Here is a 13,959-nt window from a genome sequence, read left to right as displayed (position 1 = left end):
AAACTCAAATTTTATCATTTGCAACAAATACTCTTAGTTGTTTTCCTTGAAATGATGGTTCTTATTTTTGAGGAAGTGTCTATCATATACCCAAGTGTAAATAACTGTAGTTTGTCTGATTCTTAGAGTAAAAATCGTACCCTATGAAAAAAGTGGCTAGTTCAGTTTGCAACTCAAACAATTGCACAAGATTTTTCCCCACAGACAATTATTGCCCTTCGGTATGCAGCGGAGCTATTTTATGCATACCTCCCATTTTGTCCCATAGAATACTAAAAAAAAACATACTCAAGGGTTGAGATTTAATAAAATAATTTTTATTTCTTCATCAAGATATTCATAAGAAAAACTGGCATTTGTTTGTATTGTGAGTGCATGGCAGTGAAGAATACAGTGACTACTAATATAGTCTGGTGACACTTCCTTTATTTATGCTAGGAACCAGCAGTTTACCCACCTCTGCTTACCCACCCATCAGTGCAAATGTCAACGTGGTAAAAAGGCAAATATCATCTTAGTATTATTGGAAAATAGTTTTGACCTCATGGATACCCTGAAAGGATCTAAAGGACATGCTGAAAGGGATGAATACACTGAATACACTATAGGAACTGCTACTCTATGACAAAGTTTTTTATATTTAACTATTGTAAGCATTTAAAGCAATACTTTTAAAGTCATGGATTTTTTTTTTTTTGCAGTAATTCTGTCCTTGCCTTCTTCCCAGATAGAGCAGGCCTAGCCCTTCCTCACTGGCATAAGAAACTGGTATATGGGTATTGGAGGTTTAAACTTTGGGGCATATGTAGGAGTTGGTGATAGGAAGCACTTTTCCTTCATGCTTTTAAGGTCGCTGAAACTGGAAGCTCACACAACCCACTGCTCAGGGTCACTTATTCTCTCCATCTGTTGGAAACTCTCATTTAGTCTTGCTGTAGATTATAGACTCTAGATTATCATTTCCCAAAGAAATTAACAGTTGATGGAAAAAGGTACCACAATCAGATTGTTTTGGGGAATGCTAGATTGCAAAAAGCAAACAGGTTTCTTAATCCCAAAACGTCTCAGAACTTTGAAAGTGCTAATGTATATTACAAATCTCAAGTGAAAGACACAGCGTTCAGTGTTTCCCAATTTTAAAAAACAAATTCCCATTTTTTGGTCTGCAATCTTACAGGACTAGTAATCATTGGAGACCACGAAACAGTAAATAGAGAAACGATAAGTGTCATTCCTCAGCTTGTTATATGTCTTTAAAAAATTATTTTTTAAACTTCCCTTTCTGTTCTTGTTTTCTGAGAGGCAGAGTAACGTAAGTTACCAACGTGGGTACCAAACTCCCAAGGTTTGAATTCTGGCTTCTCAGCTTACTAGCTCTGTGACCTTAGGTAAACACTTGACAGCTCTGCACTTCAGTTTCTCCATCTGTAAAATGAATAACCACCTTGTAGGGTTGTTGTGAAGGTTACCAGTATTGAAGCATTAGTTCTCATGAGGTGATGAGAAGGATGCCTGGCCTATAGTAAGGCTCAGGAAAGGGTAGTTTATTAGGATATCTTGTGTGTTTTTCACCTGCCTGCCGAGGTTATACGTCAGCAGCAGCTAATGGATTGGATTTAGTAGTCATATGTAGGGCCTCGTGCCAGGGGTTACTGTGAAGGCAGCATGGTGAACTCATCTGCTGAGGGAGACAGTGGGTCTGGGGGAGGTGAGACACTGACATTCTCATTGCTGAGCTTGCTTCCTTGAGCCTATTAGGCAAGCAGGTAAGTACTTTGAAAAAAATTCCTAGCCAAGATTAGATTGTGGGCCATCTCACAGATGGAATAATAGCCGGATTGTTGCTAGGGAAGTAAATGTCATTTTGAAGTTACTGTGACCTTGATTTTTACCATTAGTCAATTATTGGAACACTGCATACCCTCATAAAGACCTCTTAAGGGACTTCGTTGCTTTTTTATCACAAATTTTGAATATAAAAACGGTACTGAACATGAATATACTCAGCAGGTAAACACTCTTTTAAATAAATAATAAAATTGTCGTTTTTAAAGTATATGTAAAAAATATTTACTATGCAGTACTGAGAGAGCAATTATAAGCTTCTCAAATGGACAATTGCTTATAGAAGAGGATATTAACTAATGAGAGTTACAGTTATATCTTATTTTATAAAAGAGAGAAGCCACAGAAGTTATATAAACATATAGGGTTGTAAGGACCATCAGGGTCATGCGTTCCCTCCCCATTTGGTCATTTGAGGATTCCAAACAGAGAAAAGAAGGGACTTGCCCAAAGCCCACTGTGAGCCTGTGGCAAGTTCAAGGCTGGCCTCAGCCGGTGGGTTCCCAGAGCGAAGGCCCATCACCTCATGCCGCTGCCTGAGGAGTCACGCACATACTCCATTTTTGTGAATTGGATCTTATTTGCTAAGAACACTACTTTTGTAAACCAACTACTTATTCTTGTGTTTTCCAGTGGCTTAGGCTTTGGATCCAGACTCTGGATTTGAATGTCAGTACTTTGGTTTATCCATTGTGTCCACCTGGGAAGCGGTTTTAATCTCACTGAGCTTTAGTTTCTTCATGAAAAAGAAAACATAGCTATTCAATGAGATTTTTAAAATGCCAAGTGGCTATCTATAATAGCATAAAGTAAACCCTTCACAAGTGGTAATTTGTTTAATTTAAGTGTTTTAAATTTATTATTAACATATCCCAAGTTTATTTGAAAACAGGTATAATTCACTAAAAACTAAGAAAACTATCTTATTTTCAGGTATCTTCAAAATATACCTCTTTATAGTGAGAGTGTAGGAAATCAGCAAGTATTCCTTAAATATCCAAATGCATTCCTACACCTTGTACGTCATTTTGGAAAATGTGACCTTTGATTTTTAAAACCCACATTAAAAATCTCATGGCAATTCTAGCAAACTTGTAAAAATCTTATTGAATGTACTCTAGAGCCTGAATAACTGGTTTTCATTTTAAAACACAGGAAATGAAAATCAGGAAAATCTTCCTATCGGTATGGTAATTCTTATGTTAAGCAATGATAAGTCCTCTTAACTGTTTCTGCCTTTTTTATGAAGAAACCAGAAAAAAACTTGAAAATGAACAGGATGAGAAAAATTTTGAGAGATCTTGTCAAGCTGTCATTAAATTACTGCTTTTGTGGTATTGTGTGGGCTCCCGTATTTTCCATAGTGAATCTCTCGTGCTTTCTTTCCCTTCTCCCAGTGTGCTCTCGCTGCTGATGAAGCAGTTTTTAATCAGAAGGAATCGGAGGTGAAGGAACTAAAGAATCAAGTGCAAATGATGGTACAGGAAAACAAAGGACATGTTGTATCTTTGAAAGAAGCACAAAAAGTGAATAGATTGCAGGTAGAGTTTCCTAATGTGTCTAGTTCTGTAGATTTAGTTGAAACAGTACCTAACTAAACAGAATAGCATTTTAAATGATAAGTAGGAATGTTCACAAAACTAGGTTTCAGTTGAAGAGTTCCAAACACAGGCACCTAAAAGAGTTATTCAAGTTATTCCCTTAAATCAGTGTAAAGGGAAAACATTTTTATTGTTAACTTGACTTATATCCAGTTTGACAAATATAAAGATATTACCCAGGAACTTAATTTGCAAATCATACTATGATTATCTTCTTCATACTTTTCCCTTCCATTGTTTGCCAAGGTAATAGGCAATCTGGTACTGTGAAGAGTTGGAAGGTAAACACATAATTTAAGCTTTTAAATTCATTATCCTTTTCTAGTCCTTCAGTGATTTCTTCTTTAACGTTGGTTAAATCTTTGAAATTCTCCTAGCTTTTCTATTATTAACATGGATAGGTCTGCAATGTAACATGGTATGTCCCTAAATATTATACTTTCTGACTATGAAACTTGCCCTCCCTACCAACAGTTTTACTCAAAGCCTTTAGTTTCCTATTAGGGAGTAATACCCTGAGAAATAATCTGATCTAGCAAAAATTAGATTTAGATTTTGACATTGTATTTTTGTTTTTTAACCCTTCTAATTCTGTAATAATTTAAAAACAAAAAGCATATACAAAAGAAACTGTTTGTCAGTGATTTATCACAAGAGAACACCTGGTGACCGTAACCAGGTCAAGAAATAGCAAACTGTCAGCCCCTCAGGAGTCTTTAGTCCCTCCTCAGAGAGACCCACTCTCCTACGTTTCACAGTCATCATTTACTTGCTTTGCCTTGTGGTTTTACTATGAGTCTCTCCACACTACAGTTTAATTTGGGGCATTTTTATAAATTTAATCATTCAGTATTCTTTATTATCTGGTTGCTTTTACTGAACATTTTATTTGTTCTGATTCATCGGTGTTGTATGTAAATATAGCTTGTTTCATTTTATAGCTCTATAGAATTTCAAGATATGAATATACTACAATTAATTTTTCTGTTCTACTGTTGATGGACATTTTTTTTCCATGAATTTTCCTATACCTGTCTCTTGGTGCACACACATACACTTTTCTTTTGGATTTGTGCCTAGGTCAAAGGATAGGCAAATCTTCAATTTTAGTAAATAATACCAAACTATTTTCTAATTAACACTCACACTAGCACTATATAAGCATTCCTGCTGTTTCAATGCTTGCCATTTGTTGTTGTTTTTTAATTTTTTTTTTATTTTTCAACTACAGTTGACATACAAAATTATATTAGTTTTAGGTGTACAACATAGTGATTAGACATTTATATAAATTACAAAGTGATCACCCCAACGTTTGTTATTGTTAATTTTTAAACCTTAGGCAATCTGGTAGGTGTGTAGTATTATTTATTGTGGTTTTAATTTATATTTCCCTGATGACTGTTGAATGTGAGTACTTTTTCATGTTTTTTGGCTGTTTGGATATCTTTTTTTGTGAAATACTCATTCAAGTTTCTTGCTTGTTTTTCTGTTGGACTGTGTCTTTTAAATTAACTTGCAGACTTTGTTATATATTTTTGGTATGAGCTCTTTGTCAGTTCTATGGTTCCAAATATTCTTTTCTCTTTATAGCTTTTTACTCTCAATGATGTCCTTTGATGAAAAGACATATTGTAATCAAGTTCAACAATCTTTTTCTTTGTGGTTAATGATGTTTGTGCACTATTTAACAAGACTTTCCTTATCCCAGTCCTTTCCTTTGAGGATATTTTCTATATTATCTTCCAGAAGTTTTATTGTTTTATCTTCCACATTTAGCTCTACAGTACTCCTGGATTTGATTTTTGTCTATGGGGTAAAGTAAATGTCAAGTTTCTTCTTTTTTTCCCCCCTATAGATATCCATTTGTCCCAGCATCATTTATTGAAAAGACCATCCTTTTACCACTGGTCTGAGTGGTATCTTTGTCATAAATCAAGGTTCATTTGTGCCTGAATTTATTGTCTGTTTCTGGAATTTCTGTTGTATCCTGTTAGTTTGTCTATCACAGAGCCAATATCACATTTCTTATTTATTGTAGGTGCATAATAAGTCTAGATATTCAGTAGAGCAAGGCCTTCTGCTTTGTTACCTTAACCTTTAGAATCAGTTGTCAAAGGCCACAAAAAAAGGAAACGTAAAACCTTTTTGTGATTTTGGTTGGGATTGTGTTAAATCTATAGATCGATCCATTTTGAAAGAATTTACATCTTTTTTTTTTTTTTAAAGATTTTATTGGGGAGGGGGAACAGGACTTTATTAGGGAACAGTGTGTACTTCCAGGACTTTTTTTTTTCCAAGTCAAGTTGTTGTCCTTTCAGTCTTAATTGTGGTGGGCGCAGCTCAGCTCCAGGTCCAGTTGCCGTTGCTAGTTGCAGGGGGCGCAGCCCACCATCCCTTGCGGGAGTCGAACCGGCAACCTTGTGGTCGAGAGCCAGCGCTCCAACCAACTGATCCATCCAGTAGCTCAGCGGCAGCTCAGCTAAAGGTGCCGTGTTCAATCTTAGCTGCAGGGGGCAGAGCCCACCATCCCTTGCACGACTCGGGGAATTGAACTGGCAACCTTGTGGTTGAGAGCCCACTGGCCCATGTGGGAATCAATCGGCAGCCTTCGGAGTTAGGAGCATGGAGCTCTAACCGCCTGAGCCACCGGGCCGGCCCAAGAATTGACATCTTTTGATTATGAGTCTTGTAATCCATGAACATGGTATATTCCTCCATTTACTTAGGTTTCGTTTGGTTTTTCTCAATAATGGTTTGTGTGTGTGCATGTATATATAATATTGCACGTCTTTTGTTAGACTCATTCCTAGGTTCTTGATTTTCATTTGTCACTAAATGGAATCTTTAAAATTTCATTTTCTCAATTGTTTGTTGGTATGTGTAGATGTATTGATTTTTGTGTATTGATATATCCAACAAATTGACTAAACACTTTTTTTTTGGTTGAATATTTATTTTATTTTAAATCTTCTACTTTGTCAATAAATATAACTAAGAACTTCGTAAGGCCCAAGTACAGGCATAGGGTACTGATTACTGATTTAAAAAGTAAAATCTTGTAAATCAATATTTGGGTTATGTTTCCTACAGAAAACCCATTTTTTTCTGTCCTGGGGAAAAGTCTCAGTGAGTAATTATTTCAGACCAGTGAGCTCATAGCTGTCTGCTTGGTAAAGCTCAGTTCTGGTTTCTTCATGAAAAATAAGGTAACTGCCAGTATTTTTCTGTCTCTTGCCTGAGCCCTCACAAGAGCTGCTTTTTACCCCTTACGATTTAGATTCTTTTTTAATGTGTATTTTATTTTAATTAAATTTATTGGGGTGACAATGGTTAATAAAATTACATAGGTTTCAAGTGTGCATTTCTATAATACACCATCTATATATCACATTGTGTGCTCACCATTCAAAGTCGGTTTAAATTCACTTTTTAATTATAATATTTATGTAATTTTTTTTATTTTCCTTTACAATTGCATCACCTGCAAATGATGACAGTTTTATTTCTTCCTTTATAACGCTATACCTTTTATTTCTTTTTCTTACCTTTCTTCATTGGCTGAGATTTTCAACGCAATGTTGAATACAAGTGGTAATAGCAAGCTTCCTTGTCTTTTCAATCATAAAGGAAAAGCTTTCGACATTTCACTATTAAGTACCATGTTTGTTCTAGGTAGTTTTTTATTTACCTTTTATCAAACTAAGCAAAATTTCTTTGCTGAGAATTTTTATTATGAATCGATACTGAATTTTATCAGATGATTTTTCTTTATCATGAATTTTCTCTTTCTGTTAATGTGGTGAATTATATTGATTTTTAAATTTTTAAAGCATTCTTGTATTCTTAGAATAAACGCTTTTTTTGGTCACGATGTATTGTTGTGTCGGGGGTCCCCAAGACCACCCTCAGGTTGGATGATGCACTAGGGGGACTCAGCATATAGTCATGCTCATGGCTAAGATTTATTACAGTGGAAGGAGAGCAATGATTAGGAAAGGGAAGAGGCACATAGAACAAAGTCTGAAGGAAACCAGGCACGAAATAGCAAGAGTTGTCTCCCAGTGGCGTTACACGGACGTGCTTAATTCCCCCAGCAATGATTGTGCCAACACGTGAATGTTGTCTACCAGAGAGACTCAGAAGAGACTCAGTGCCTACAGTTTTTATTGAGGGCTGTAAATGAAGGCACTCTCTGCCCAATATAAAAATTCCAGACTACCACAAGGAAAGCAATTCAACATAGACCACATTGTCTGCACAAACAATCTGAGTACAGTAAGCCACTCTTATCAGTTAGGGTATTGGGAACCCTCTCAGGAGCCAAGTTCCCAGACACCATCCAGTTGACTGCCTCGTAAGCAGTTCTTTCTAAGGAGACAGGTCTGCTATGTTCTTTTCTACAAATGTCCTTGATTTGATTTGCTATTAATTTGGTTAGCATTTTAGCATGTTTATTCATATGTGAGATTGACCTAGATTTTCCTTTCTCAAAATAGCCTTGTCAGATATTATAGCAAGTAATGTTAGCATCATAATGTAGGTTAGGTAGTGTTCCCTCTTTTTTTTTGTATTTTGGATGGAAGAATGTGTGAAAAAAAGTGTTATTTCTTCCTTAAATGTTTGGTTGAATTCACCTGTCAACATTTGGGACTGGAATTTTGTGTGTGTGAGCATTTGATTATGAGTTCAATCATATTTTCTTTTTGCCCCCATTTTGATAAGGTTTATTTTTCTAAGAATCTGACCTTACTGTATCTAAGTTTTCATATTTATTGGCATAGGTTTATAATAGTCTCTTATCTCTTTAATGTCTTTAGATATTTGCTGATATCCCCTTTTTCATTCCTGGTTACATGTACCTTCGCTCTTTTTTTCCTTCATCAGCTTCACCATGGGTTTATCAATTTATTAGTCTCTTCAAGAGGCAATTCTTTACTTTGTCAGTCTTTTCTAGTAATATGTTTGTTTACTATTTTATTTATTTCTGTCCTTATCTTTATAATTTAATTTTTCCTGCTTTTTTTGGGGGGGACCTTATGCTATCTTTTAAATTCTTTAGATGGATGCTTACTTCATTGATTTTTTTTTGATATTTTTTTTATTAGTTTCAGTTGCACAAGACAAAGTAATACTTAGACGTTTATCATTTATATCCCTCACACTGTGGGAACCCCCCTCCCCCCATCCACTATCCCTCTGACATTACATTTCCACTGTCTCTATTCCTAATGCAGTACTCCGCTTCTTGTAAGTATATACATACACACACACACACACACACACACACACACACACTTGTAGTTGATATTCATTATTGTTCAGCTTCAGCTTCAGGGGTACAGTGCAGTGGTCAGGCATCTACATCATCCCTGAGGTGGTCTCTAATGAGACAAGTGTCCATCGGATACCCTACGAAATCTTTACAACATTATTGATTACGTTCCCCAAATTAATTTTCAAAACCCCATGACCATCTTGTGGTTACTGACTGTTTTCTAATCCCCTCACCTTCCCCCTAGTCCCCACCCCTCCGCCCATCTAGCAACCCTCAGTTTTTCCTCTGTGTCTCCAAAACTATTTCTGATTAGTTCATTCATTTATTCTTTTCTTTAGATTCCACATATAAGTGAGATCATATGGTATTTATCTTTCTTTGTCTGACTTATTTCACTTAACATAATGTTCTCTAGGTCCATCCACGTTGTTGCAAATGGTAACATTTCTTTCTTCTTTATGGCTGCATAATACTCCATTGGATAAATGTACCACAGTTTCTTAATACAGTCATCTACCGATGGGCATTTCGGTTGTTTCCATGTCTTGGCTATTGTGTATAGTGCTGCAATAAACATAGGAGTGCATAAAGCTTTTTGAATTACCAGAGTTTTGGATTTCTCCGGATAGATACCTAGGTTCATTGATTTTTTTTTTAGCCTTTCTTATTTTAGAATACATACATTTAAAATTATATATTTCCTCCTATGTTTATCTTTACCTTGAACTCCACATTCAGCTGAAAATATTTCCTAATTTTTTTAAAAAAAAATTTTATTGGGGAATATTGGGGGACAGTGTGTTTCTCCAGGGCCCATCAGCTCCAAGTCATTGTCCTTCAGTCAAGTTGTGGAGGGTGCAGCTCAGCTCCAAGTTCAGTCACAGTTTTCAATCTTTAGTTGCAGGAGGCACAGCCCACCATCCCATACAGGAATTGAACCAGCAACCTGTTGAGAGCTCCCACTCTAACCAACTGACCCATCCGGCCGCCCCTCTGGAAGCTCAGCAGTAGCTCGTTGTCTTCAATCTAGTTGTGGAGGGTGCAGTTCAGTGGTCCATGTGGGAACCGAACCGGCAACCTTGTTGTTCAGAGCTTTTGCGTTCTAACCAACTGAGCCATCCGGCCTCCCCACATATTTCCTGATGTTTATTGTCTTTTTTTCCTTTGACCTATGGGTTATATAGATGATTTATTTCCAACCCATGGACGGTTTCTTTTGATTAATTTTGAACTTAGTTGAATTGTGGTCCCTATGATTTCAGTTCTTTGAATGTGTTGAAACTTGCTCTATGGCTCAGCATGTGGCCAATTTTTGTAGATATTATAGATGTGCTTGAAAAGAATGTGTATCCTGCAATCATTGGGTGCTGTTAATTCTGTTAATCTTGTTATTCAAATCTATATCTTTACTCATTTTTTGGGTCTTTTATTATATCAGTAATTTAGACTGATGTTAAAATCTTCTATGATTTTGGATTTGTCTTCTCCATGAAGTACCGACAGTTTTTGCGTTATATATATTGAAGCTGTTTATTAAGTACATAGAAATGTAGAATTGTTACATCATCCTGGTAGGTTGACGTTTTTATCATTTTTTACCTCTTTTTATCGCTTGTAATGGTTTTTTCTTTCAAGTCTACTTTGATATGAATATAGTTATGCCAACTTTCCTGTGATTAATATTTGTATTATATATCTATTTCCATCTTATTTTTAATTTTTCTGTGTCTATTTTTGTTATGTTTCTTGTAAGCAGCAGGTTAGGTAATTTTACAATCTTCTCTGACAGTCTTTATTTTTTAATTGGATTACTTAATTCATTTGTGAATTTAACATTGTTACTATTATATTTCAGTTATAATCCCACTGTTGTGCTTTTTATTTATCCTGTCTGCTCTATGTTCCCTTTTCTGTCCTTCCTTACCTTCTTTTGGATTGTGTATTTTCAGTTTTTACTTCATTAACTTAGAAGTTGTACTTTTACTCTTTTTTTAGTGGTTATCCTAAAGAGTATACCTTGCACCCTTGCCTTAGTAAAGTCTAATATTAATTGGTATTTTTACCCTTTTGCCAAACAATGTAAGGATTCCATTTAACACCCACCCTTAACTTACGTTCCATTGTGTTGTATATTTAAAGTATCTGCATGCATGACTTTTTATTAAGGCTGTATTTTTATAGCTCAGCATTAACACAGTGACACTGAAGGGTTTTTTACCCCATTTACACATTGTGTTAGTCCATGTGAAATATTAAGATGAATGATAGTTTCTTGTTTAAATAATTTTGTGCTTATAAAACAAAGATTGATGTTAGAGCTTTATGGATTGAATATACTTTAAAATTTTTCTTTAGAAGGTACATAAAAAGCTAAATTCATTCACACACACTACACAATTTGTTCTGCCTTTGATTTCCAGGTTCTCCTTTCTCCCAGGACTGTCAGTTGCCTATCCTCTATCTCTTTGTGCTTTTGGCTTTCTTTTTCACTGAGTAAAGGCTTTCACTTCACTGCACCTGTTGCCACTTTCTATCTTCTTTGCTGCCACCTCTGCTATTTGCAACTCTTCCTCCACTTTTCAACTTTTTTGCCTCTTTACTTCTTGGATTTCACTCAGAAAGCCCAAACTTTTATAAAGATCAGCTAATCAGAGCGCTTCAGGTTGGCAAACCAACCAATCACAGTGTATGAGGCATTTTTTTTTTTGTAAGTATTTAACTCTATGCTATGTTTGTTGCTGCTTATTATTCCAAAGTTTTTACCACTCAGAACGGTCCTAGATATTTGTAAACACCAGAAGGCTAATCTTTGGATAAATGACGTTTTGCTGTATACTATTAAGGTAGTTGTGATTTTGGTCAATGTGTAATTTATTCTTAATCATTATCTACACATGTACTGAGGTTCTCTATTTTTAAATTTTTCATCTCTCTTCTACAAAGAATGAAAAAATAATAGAACAACAACTTCTTGTGGATCAACTGAGTGAAGAACTAACAAAACTTAACCTGTCAATGACTTCTTCAGTTAAGGATACTTGTGGAGATGGGCCAGATGCCAGGATACCTGAAAAAAGACCATATACTGTACCGTTTGATACTCATTTGGGGCATTATATTTATGTCCCAGCAAGACCAGATGCCAGGAAGGTAAAGTCTATAAACATTAATATCTTTCTTATTTTGAGATTAAAAAAATATTATATGTAATATAATATCACAGTATATTTGTACAGTCTCAGCAGGTGCAGTTTGGTTTCTGTTTGGTTTCATGGACTTTTGTGTATTCTTTTAATCATGCTTCTTTTTAATAAAAAGTTAGTAAGTAGGAGAATGTATCATTGTATTTGCGAGGAATAATTGAAGATAATGTCTACATTCATCAAAGAAGAAAAGCTATCCTTTGCATCATATTTTCAGACTTGACTAAGTTGATATCTTTATGAATTTTTTTCTTTCTTTAACCACACCAACTTGAGATGAGGGTGGAGGGTATTTATTTTTACTTATTTGGTTTGTCTTATTATTTTCAAAATGACATTATATGTTACTCAGTCTTGAGAAGCTTACATAATCAAGATTGTATAAAGATCAGTATAAACTTATGTTTTAATTTTTATTTATTTATGAATATATGTGGGGGTAGTAAATATATGCACATACACTTCTCTTGAAAAAAATCATCTGCTAATCTCTACTATGGAAAAGACTAATTAGCAGATTGATGAATTTTGGTTTCTCTTAATTTTGTGAAGGGACATGATTTGTTTGAGATATATGTGATGGTTACAGTCAAAGGGATAAGAAATATGCAAGGTATCATAGACATTGCAGTCAGGCAGACCTGGGCATATATTTGTATATGCATATATTTACTAGCCCCACATATATTCAGCTTTATTGTAAAGGTCTACATATGACTAGACCTGTGTGAGCACCAGGTTCCTTATCTGTCTGAAGAAGGGAAACATGGGGGTGTATGGAAGATGCACGTGAGATCGTGACTCCAAAAGTGCCTTGCACACTGCGTCCTCAATACATGCCCATGGGGTGCCTCTACTATGTCCCAGGCTCAGTGCCTCTGAGTAAGACAGATGGTGTCCTTACTTGGATGGTTTTTATTTTGAGTGGTTGACTTTTAAAATTTAAACCACTGTTGTTAATTAATTTTGGTTTTACTTTGTAGAATTATTGACGTTTTCCTTATGGTTGAATACATGGTAAATTTACGTTGAACATTTAGGAAGAGAGAGATTGTTCACACGATTCAAATTTGTTGTCTGTTATTTCAAGTTAATACTTACATATCAAGTCTTCTATATTTACTTTTTTTTTTTAAGTGTTGGCTAATTATGTGAGAGAATTTCCTCTTTCTGTCCGTTCTTTTATTTTTTAAAAGTAACATTTGGTTTTTTTCCTGATTACAAAAGTTACGCATATTTATTCTCTCTTGCTTTCTGTTTTTTTTTTATATATATCTTTTTTACTAGACATACATGTACGTGCGCACACACTCACACACAGACTCTTTGAGGAGATAGAGCTTCATGGGTTCTTGAAAAGGGTTAGGCCCTTCTATTCTTATCTCTAGTTTGATTAGACCTAAAACAGACATGACTAGAATAAAGACTTCCATGTTATTGTTTTGAATTAGCAAATTCTTAGTTTTGTTTTGTTTTTAAAATTTTCTTTGTACCCCCCCAAAGAACCCTTGTCGCCCACTAAAAGAAGGGAAAGGGAGGAAGATGCAAAGGTCATACGATCAGCCGAGCAGTTTTGAGAGTTCTCTCTTACTGTGTATCCAGGAGTCCCGGCTACGTCTCTTGCTTGGCCTAGTTTTTGCAGCAGATATGGAAAGGCAGGCTTGCATGGGAAGACACATAGTATGGCAAGACTTGGTCAAGTCCTATTTGCTGCTCGCTTGTTCTAAGAGATCTCACATTGAATACCAAAACTAGTTAAATTAAGCCGGTGAGGGCATCTGAAATACCATTTCATTTTCTCCTGGATTTCTGTCTCCGTGGCAGAAGTCTAGCTTATATTTTTTGGCTCTAATATATATATTTTTAGAGTTTAGCTCAATATTTTCTTGAAGTAAAAATAGTCTGATAAGAGAAATACTTCCTCAACTTAAAATACTTTCAAAAGAAAAGGGGAAAAGTAGCTTAATCAATTTTTAAATTGATTACAGAAAGAATTTGATTTTATGTCTTATATGCTTATTTACACATATTG

The 13,959-nt window shown here is 35.3% G+C and overlaps 1 protein-coding gene across 5 annotated transcripts in view; it reads left to right on the top strand.

Moving 5' to 3' along the window:
- Positions 1-13,959, top strand: part of KIF27 (kinesin family member 27) — a 74,284-nt gene that overhangs the window by 15,938 nt on the left and 44,387 nt on the right. For 4 of the 5 annotated variants that reach the window (XM_033124083.1, XM_033124086.1, XM_033124087.1 and 1 more), the window contains 2 exons: positions 3,243-3,386; positions 11,668-11,874. In XM_033124083.1, coding sequence (XP_032979974.1) covers positions 3,243-3,386; positions 11,668-11,874 — 351 coding nt within the window. The remainder of the gene's footprint in view (positions 1-3,242; positions 3,387-11,667; positions 11,875-13,959) is intronic. The other variant, XM_033124085.1, reaches the window with a different exon arrangement.

The sequence above is a fragment of the Rhinolophus ferrumequinum genome, chromosome 12 (genome assembly GCF_004115265.2).
Source record: "Rhinolophus ferrumequinum isolate MPI-CBG mRhiFer1 chromosome 12, mRhiFer1_v1.p, whole genome shotgun sequence".
Classification (NCBI taxonomy): Eukaryota; Metazoa; Chordata; class Mammalia; order Chiroptera; family Rhinolophidae; genus Rhinolophus; species Rhinolophus ferrumequinum.
The sequence above is the reverse complement of the archived record's forward strand: the minus strand, read 5'-3'. Positions and strand labels throughout refer to the sequence as shown.